The sequence below is a fragment of the Glycine max genome, chromosome 10 (assembly GCF_000004515.6).
Source record: "Glycine max cultivar Williams 82 chromosome 10, Glycine_max_v4.0, whole genome shotgun sequence".
Lineage (NCBI taxonomy): Eukaryota > Viridiplantae > Streptophyta > Magnoliopsida > Fabales > Fabaceae > Glycine > Glycine max.
In genome coordinates, this window is record NC_038246.2 from 11132165 (window position 1) to 11141065 (window position 8901).

General features: G+C 28.5%; 1 protein-coding gene across 1 annotated transcript; it reads right to left on the minus strand.

Annotated features, from left to right (window-relative positions):
- Positions 1-2183: 2183 nt before the first annotated feature.
- Positions 2184-8375, minus strand: LOC100801473 (probable carboxylesterase 15). The gene is made up of 2 exons (XM_003535786.5): positions 7329-8375; positions 2184-2665 (listed from the first exon to the last, which is right to left on the minus strand). Exons 1-2 carry the CDS (start codon positions 8018-8020, stop codon positions 2359-2361), a joined length of 999 nt encoding a protein of 332 aa, XP_003535834.1. The 5' UTR covers positions 8021-8375; the 3' UTR covers positions 2184-2358.
- Positions 8376-8901: the final 526 nt, after the last annotated feature.

The following is an 8901-nucleotide window of genomic DNA, read 5'->3' on the forward strand; positions in this document are numbered from 1 at the left end:
AAACGTTGGTGGCGACTCCGCGCATATTCCTTTCTTGGAAGATGCACCCGCGAGTCACGCGTCGCCCTTCCGCCGAATGGTAGGTTGCGACAATGACTCTCAATCTTATCTCTCTATCTCATTGAGGAACCATTTGTTCTTCTAAGTATTATAACTCACTTTGAATTGCCCAAAGTGTGCAGGAAGTAAGATCAAAACCAAGTACACAAGTAGATCTTCATCACGCTCTAACTTAAGTGACTTGAGTTTTGATACAAGAGTGAACATTTCCATAATGTGTTGATCAAGTGGTCTCAATAACTTAAAAGGGGGATGAATTAAGTCTTACAAATTTTCTGACTAACAAGTTTTAAACCTCTTTTAAATGACATGTGATAGATTTAGAATGTAGAAGAAGAAGTAGCAATCAATTTAACAATGTTCTTTAAATGTGGAAGACAAAGTAAATTGCAATAAAATAAATGAGATAAGGGAAGAGAGAATTACAAGCTCGATTTATACTGATTCGGCCACTTCCCGTGCCTACGTCCACACACACACACACACACATTTTCACAAACTCTCTGGTAATAGATTACACGAACCTGGTAATCGATTACCGGTTCAAGAGATTTATGAACTGATTTAACTTTAATAAAAGAATAACAAATTTACTAAGTCCTTATCTTAGATTTTCTTGATCTTGTTCTTTGACTTGATTCAATCCGTGCTCATCAAGCAAACTTTTGGCATCATCAAAACCTGCATGATATACATTCACATAATGTACACCCTGATGTTTCCTTCGCCCTTATACTTCACGGAGATAAGTTTAGCCAAAAGGTTACTCGTCTCCTCCTTTTCATTTTTGGAAAAGTACTGCTCAAATTTCTTAAGAAATTTCTTTGCACTTTGACCCTTAGAAATAAAGCTTCGAAACACCCTTGGAATAGAGCACTTCATGATCATAAGGCACATTCAGTTGAACCAATCCCACTTCTCAAGTTTTCCCTCATTAGAGGTTTCTGGAGTCAAAATGGGTCGTTCCGTCATCCATGTCAAGTCCAAATCCATACCACCAAGAATAATTCCTATGAGTTCCTTTGAGGACTTAAAGTTAGTCCCATTTAGCATTGGGATAAAATTCACTTGAGCAGAGCACTAACAATATTAACTAAATAAAGAACACAAAATTAATAACATGCTCACAAAAAAAAAAACAAATCATATAAGATATACATAACAAGACGTGCAAACATGTTGCATAACAAACTCATCACAAAATATCCAGTACAACATTAATTCTTAATCTTTGGACAGAAAAATTAATTTGTAATTAATACTCTCAACGCAATAATCAAATATGACAATTTGTTTTGTCAAATAATAGTATTTCTTTGGATCCATGATCGTTTACATGAAAATACTTCATAATTGTCACATATTTATCATCACATGTATGTTATTATTTGGCCAAATTACATTTTCCTTTGAGTCAAACATAATTTACATAAATAATCTCATACAAATATTTATGTAATATAATCCAATCAATTTTCATAACAGGAATTACTTTAACAATATATTACGTCAATCAATTTAATTTAAAAAATTCTGAAAACATAGGTGAATCAAAATTCCCTTAAAAAAAAACATGTGAACCATCTGTTGCTATATCAGAAGTTATATATTTTAAGTTTGATTAATGGTTTGAAGTTTGAATTTTAGGTATACGTGTTAAATATTAAAACAAAAAATTTTGTCATTTATATATAATGGTCTTAATCAATTTGAAGTTTATAATAATTTATGCCCTTTATTTAATAACTTGAACTAGATCATTTTGACTAAGTTTTATTGTTAATTTGATTTGTTATTATTAATTAGTATAAATTTATTTTAACAAAAAAGTATTTTTTTAGAGCAGTCATTGTAACTTACATTAAGAATATAATAAAATATATTATACTAATAATATATGATGCGGGGATCATATATATTAATTTTCTGTACTGATCGAATTATTTATTAGCATAATATCTTATACTATTAGTAAAAATTCATAATTTATATATTAACAATTTATTAAGTTCTATACCAAAATCAAACTTAAATAAAGACAAACGGTTGTAAATTAACTCTTTTTTTAGAGGATTAACACAAAAAAAAAAAAAAGATAGCAATTACAACTTTGCAATGCAGCATTTTCTAGTTAAAAATAACATATATAAAATTAACAATTGACTACATTCTCCATCTGCAACCAACGTACACTTATTACCCTTTTTACCAAACTAGAAAACATGGATTAACTCTAGATCACTACATATGAAAAGTCTAACACCCTTTGATGATATTTTTTTTTTTCACATATATATTCTAATTAGAATTTTCAAGCATGAATCGTTTAATGATTTGCACGAGCTCTTCTGCAGCCTCTGAGTGCGAATCATGAGTGAGAAAGCCATGTTCCTTCCCCTCAAACTCAACGTATTCAATGTTCTTCCCTTGTTCTCTTAACCTTGTTGCATAGTCCGCTGCTCTGTCCTTCAGCAATTCATTGCCACCAACTATTACTAAGATAGGGTCAAGCTTCACATGTCCAAGGTTTGGACTGTTAGGTCCAAAAGGGTTCGCCAATGGGTGATCTCTTGTCTCTCCAATAGGTATTGACAGCCTCCAAAATCTGCTTGAAGGAAGAGTTAAACCCTATCAACACATATAGAACAGTGATATAATGCTATATATAAATAGCAATGATAATGTTATTCCACATTTTGGAGTAAATTAAAGTTAAAATAAAAGAGAGATGAGAAGAAAGAAGAAAAAGGTAGAAAGAAAGTGATAGATATGCAAGTGGGGATGCAAAAGGAAGAGAGATCAAGATAAAAAGGAAAATGAAATAGAAGAATATGTGAATGTATGTTGAGTATACTCCATAAAAGGAGTGATCGATAGGCCCATAGCAATATAGATTCTAGCACACTTTTTTGTGAGTGTCCAATGACAATAGTGAAAATTGAATCTAAGACGTCATGTATATTACCCAAACAATGATAAATGTTATTCCACATTTTGGAGTGAAATAAAGTTCAACTAAAAGAGAGATGAAAAGAAAGAAGAAATAGGTAGAAAGAAAGTGATCGATATGCATGTGGGGATGCAAAAGTAAGAAAGATCAAGATAAGAAGGAAACATGAGATGAAAAAGAAAATAGAAGAATATGTGAACGTATGTTGAGTATATTCCATAAAGGGAGTGATAGACTGATAACAATATAGATTTAACACACACTTTTGTGTGTGTCCAATGAAAATAGTGAAAATTAAATCTAACACTTAATATATATTACCCAAACTCTCCACTACTAACTTGATTCTAGCTAGTAAGTCATCACTAACACTCTTTCAGGCATATTTTGTTTTATTATTGTTTGAAATTCATTACAAACTATAAAATCATGAGTAAGATTAAATGAGAATAGATACCCATCAAATTTTATGTTTTTCAATAAATTTAAACCAATAATAAAAGAAGTATATCGAAGAGATTGAGTGTGTTGCTAATACTTTTGTATTTCATAATTGATTGAGAACAAATATTAATCAAAATTTTGAGAATTATTTTCACATGTAATTGTAAAAATAATTTTTTACCATATATAAGTATATATAAATAGTTAAATTAAAATAAATAAAATTAATCTTATTTATTTTTATATAATTAATTTTATATATAATTAAAATTTGTTATTCTGATAATAATTAGTGTGAATAATTCTCACATGATATGCTTAGTTGAATTAGCCAACTCTCTAAAAAGTGGATTGCCTTACTTGATAAAAGTTTCTATATAATTTTGTTGTTTGAGAATATGACAACAGAATTGAATTTTAAGTGATTGTCCACATGCTGAATGATTTTGCTTTTGGTGTAGTACACATATTCACCACTTTCTCATTGTGTACCCACTTCTTTCATAGGTTGTATTAGGTATTTTCCAAAAAAGAAAAAGTTTTACTTTGCACGTGGAATATCATATTAATTAATTAAAATTCTAAAAATGTAACTAAACTAGAAACAAGTAAATTCAACTAAAATAGTGTACTTTAAATAACATACAGGCATAGTTTTTCTTTTGAGAGAGCTAAACATTCCATGAGAAATGTTTACATGAGTTGTTTAATTTTAATTTTAAGTAACGTTGCTTAAATTTTTTTTTCTTCGCATATATGCTTAATAATATTATGCTATAAATAACATATTTTTAAGTATCATATGATCCATAAAATTAATTTAAACACTTATTTTAGTAATTTTAACTTTGGAGTAAAATTTTATTTAAAATACTTAAATTTATATTAAATTGTAAGATTCACAAAATTATAATAAGTAATTCATAATATAATATAAGTAACTATGCATAGATGTTCTAAGTATTTGTCATTATCATAGGTACTGCATTTAATATGCATGCTGATCTAATTTTAGAAAATTGAACTCAAATATTTGATAAGAAAGGCTTTACATATACCACGTGTATTATTTGCGAATGCATGCTAATTAAGGCAATTAAAATTTTTCATTAAAAATATTAATTTTGTCAAAATAAAATTATAAATATTTTTTAAGTAATTCAAGATATTTAGTGAAATATATTTAATATTTTTAATCAATAGTTTTAATACGTTAATTAACTAAATTTAAACAAATACTACTATAATACAATACAGAAAGACTAACGACTGATAAAAAAAAATAGAAAGACTAACTGTGTTTTACGCATCTCCTAAAAAGCTAATTACTTCACTAGATAAAACTTCCCAGATTACTCTGTTCTTTCAGGATGAGAACTGATTGACTTTCAAATAATTAAGTTGATTACAAAGCATTTCACTTTTTTTTTCAATACTATTTTGATGATAATAAAATTTAATCAATTTTCCACGTTTTGGAGTATCTATCCGAATATTCCCCACACGTTAATTTTAATTAATAAAGTTTGATGTATAGCAATATAATTTTTTAAAAAATGATATATTATATTTTGATTTATCAATTATTTTTCTTGTTCTGCTTGTGAAGTTATGTATACCATTATAGTCAGGTAACTTTTCTCGTAAAAAAACAATTGTATTATATGTTAAACGTTTATATTCACTGCACACAAAATCTATCAACTGAAACTTTTATTATCTCTATATTGGAATATATCGTTTTTACCACTTTCTAGTTTCTACTTAGCTATATTAAATAAAAGGTTTAATTAAGTTTTAAATTCCTCTAATTTTTTCAGATTTTAATTTTTAGGTTCTTTAGAATTTATTTGATAATTTTTAATTCTTCATTAATATTCTGTCGGCACTTTTATTCTTAGTGCCTCAAAATTTTCTTCATCATTTTTAGTCCTTCATTTTTATTTATTGTTATTGTTTAAAATATATAAAAATGAGAGATTAAAAATAGATAAAATAAGAATTAATCTTGAACAATAAAAATAAATGAGGGACTGAAAAATGAGGGACTAAAAAATAGGTAAAGAACTAAAAATATTGATAAAAATTAACAAGAAATTAAAATTTGATGAAAAAAATTTTTAAAGGACTAAAAAATGAGATATGAAAAAGTTGAAAAATTAAAAACTTAATTAATCTTAAATAAAATTATAATAACAAATATCTGAACCAACCTATTAGTACAAGTTCTGTCTTCTTTTTGTGTGTGTGTGTGAATTAGTACCTGTTAGTATGACCCATTCAAACTGGAAATAATATATAATTACGACAGCATATGAAATTTGAAAACAATGAATGGCCAAAATCCTAAATGAATGATCATTCGACACGTTAGAAACTATATTTGGAAGAAAACATGATGCAGGTGATGATGTGAAAGTAAAGAAATAAAAAACTAAAATAATATAAAGTTAATGTAATAATTGAGGTGCAAAAAAAATAAAACTAAATTTAATGAAAAGTCAAGAATATAAATAAAAGTTCTTGACAGTAACGTTTCTCTTTCTGCATATTAGTTGAACGTGGAACCGGTGGCACCAAGATGCGACATAAAGAAGTGCAACACGGACTTTATAGCAAATGTTGCTATCGCTTGGGAATGACATGTTTGAATTTTGGCCTTTCGCACCATGATTAATATTTTGATTTAATTTGCTCACGTTCCAGAAACTATATCAAACTAAATCATTATATAATTTCAGATTGTTTTAGAGATTAGACTAAGACATTATGCATATATCATACGTTGAATGCCTATAGTCTTTTTCTTGTTGTTGAAAGAAAAACCTATTAAGTATTAGTCTTGTTCACATTTAAAAAAGATAGGAGATTATATATATATATATATATATATATATATATATATATATATATATATATATATATATATATATATATATATATAAGAGATTAATATATCGACAATTTAATGTAAATTTATGTATGACTATTATATTTTAAATTTGTTGTATATATTAGTAAAATAAATATACTAATATGATTTTGTAAAGCATATAAAAGATTAACCCAAAACTAAAATATGATACAGTGTTAAATATTAAATAAGAGATTTTTTTTAATAAAATTTCAATTAACATAATCAAGGTATTTGATATTATTATAAATTTTGAAACAAATTAAATAGTATATACACAAATATTAAAATTAAATATATAAAAAAACCACTCTTTTTTAAATAAAATAATATATATATATATATATATATATATATATATATATATTATTTCAAATGAAAGTATAACAGACTTAAAATGAAATAAATTTATAAAGTAATTATATTTTAAATTCATTTTTAAATTTTATAATTTTTTAACTATCATTTTAGTTTACCTTAAATAAATGAGTATTTTTTATGTTCTAAATGATAATAAACATAAATTTATTAAAATTATTTATTTTTATTTTTTTAGATAATTTTTTTTAATACATAATATATCTTCTTCCTTAAAAAATAATCTCATTCCTAAGTTTGTTTTATTAAATCAGTTTCACAAATTCGACTGTATCGCTGAATGAGTCACAATCTTTGAGTTCCAATAAAAAAATATATGAAGAGTATATTACTTGTTATATATGTATTTTATACGTTATTTTGTAATTATCTAATTACAAAAAGATAGTGAATAAAAAAACACTTTTAAAAGAAAAAAGATACCGTTGAAAAGTAAAAACTTCACTATTCTAATTGTGGACTAGAATCAAATAACAAATATCTTGCCACCAATGAGTGACACTTCTATATATGGTCGTGAGATAAGCATAATTTTTTCTCTCAAAGGGTTAGTAAAAATGTAGTTGAATTTTCAGCTCTTACCTGTCGAGCAACTCAAGGGTCAGCATTTGTTCCGGTGGACCCACCTCCGACCTAGTCCGAACCACCCCACCGAAAAAGGGGCCCAGCAGAACGTAACCTCGTACGCGAACCGGGTCCATCTCCCTCGAACCGGGTCCGAGCTGAACCGCCAAGTGGTGAGCAATGTTCCCGCCAGAGGAGTCACCAAGGATGAAAACACGGTCAAAGTCAACACCCCGGGTCACCCACTCGTCCCCGCCGTGGTGACCCTTCTGCCGCTGGAGCCACCGCACGGCCTCCACCCCGTCGTCCACCGCGGCAGGAAGGCGGTGTTCTGGGGCGAGACGGTAGTCCGGGGCCACCACGGCGGCACGGAGGCTCGTGGCAAGACGCACACAGCACGAATGCATGTGTGGCCACGCGCGCGAGCCAAAGCAGAAGCCGCCGCCGTGGAGAAACATCACCACGGGCAACAACTTCTTGTTGTTGTTTTCGTTGTCGTCATCATCATTGTCCTCAAATTTGGGTTTGTAGAAACGGAGGTGGAGGTTGAATTTTTTGAGGAAGACAAAGTCTTTGAATTGTACGAGGTTGTCGTGTTGGGTAGGTTGAGGTTGTTCTTGGAAGTTGATATTGGAGCGCAAAACGGTGCCGTCACTCAGGAGTTTGAGGAGGCCCATGCAGTCCTCTACTACGTGGGGAGGGAAAGCCATTTTAGAGAAAAAAAAACGTTGTTTTGGTTACGTTATAAACCAAACACACCTTAGTGGTGAGGGAAAGTGAGAGTGATGAGGGGCTATAAATACAAACACATAAGAGGCGAAAAGATACCAGAATATGGCGCTACGTTGGTGACTTTGTTAGTAGTGGGGTACGTAGGAGAATGGAGGGTTTTTGTATCTTGGTACCACTCTGGTGTGGAACTGTCAAAGTCCAGCATTAAAACTTTTGCCCACTATAATCAACCTAATAAATTAAGGTCATAAATTAATTAGGTGAAAAGATAAAACAAAATTGATTATTAGTGGACAACCAAAATTGTTTAGTAAAAACAAAGAAAATTGGTGAGAAGAAATAGAGTGAATGAAAATAAGAAAGGTGAAATGATCAAAATAGATGAGAAGTAGGATCGATGGATCAAAAATAAGGAAGGTGAATGAAGCATTTGAGAAATAAAGTAAAAATATATAAAGATTTTAATTTAAGTTAGATATAGGAAAGAGATAAATTTGTAAATGAAAATAAGTGAGAAATTAAATAAAAAAATTAGTGGTTTTTAGCTCACATATTTTTATTTCTTTCATTTCTCATTTTCCTTCTACCAGACATACTCATGTTTTTTTATTTTTCACCTATCAATTTTTTTTTATCTCTTCATATTATTTCTCCTTCACCAAATAGAAGAATGATGAGTTTTAATGAAGAGTTTGAAGTGTATACATGTTCACATATCATTACTTAAAAAGAAATTATATCCATTACATTATTTGTATAATTTTTTCATAATTAAGAGAAGTATATATATATATATATATATATATATATATATATATATATATATATATATATATATATATATATATATAAAAAAATA

Coding starts and splice junctions, on each gene's coding strand:
- LOC100801473 (XM_003535786.5), bottom strand. CDS start 8,020: ATGGCTTTCCCTCCCCACGTAGTAGAGGACTGCATGGGCCTCCTCAAA. Junction 2,666..7,328: donor ACCCTTGAGTTGCTCGACAG/GTAAGAGCTGAA, acceptor TCCTTCAAGCAG/ATTTTGGAGGCTGTCAATAC.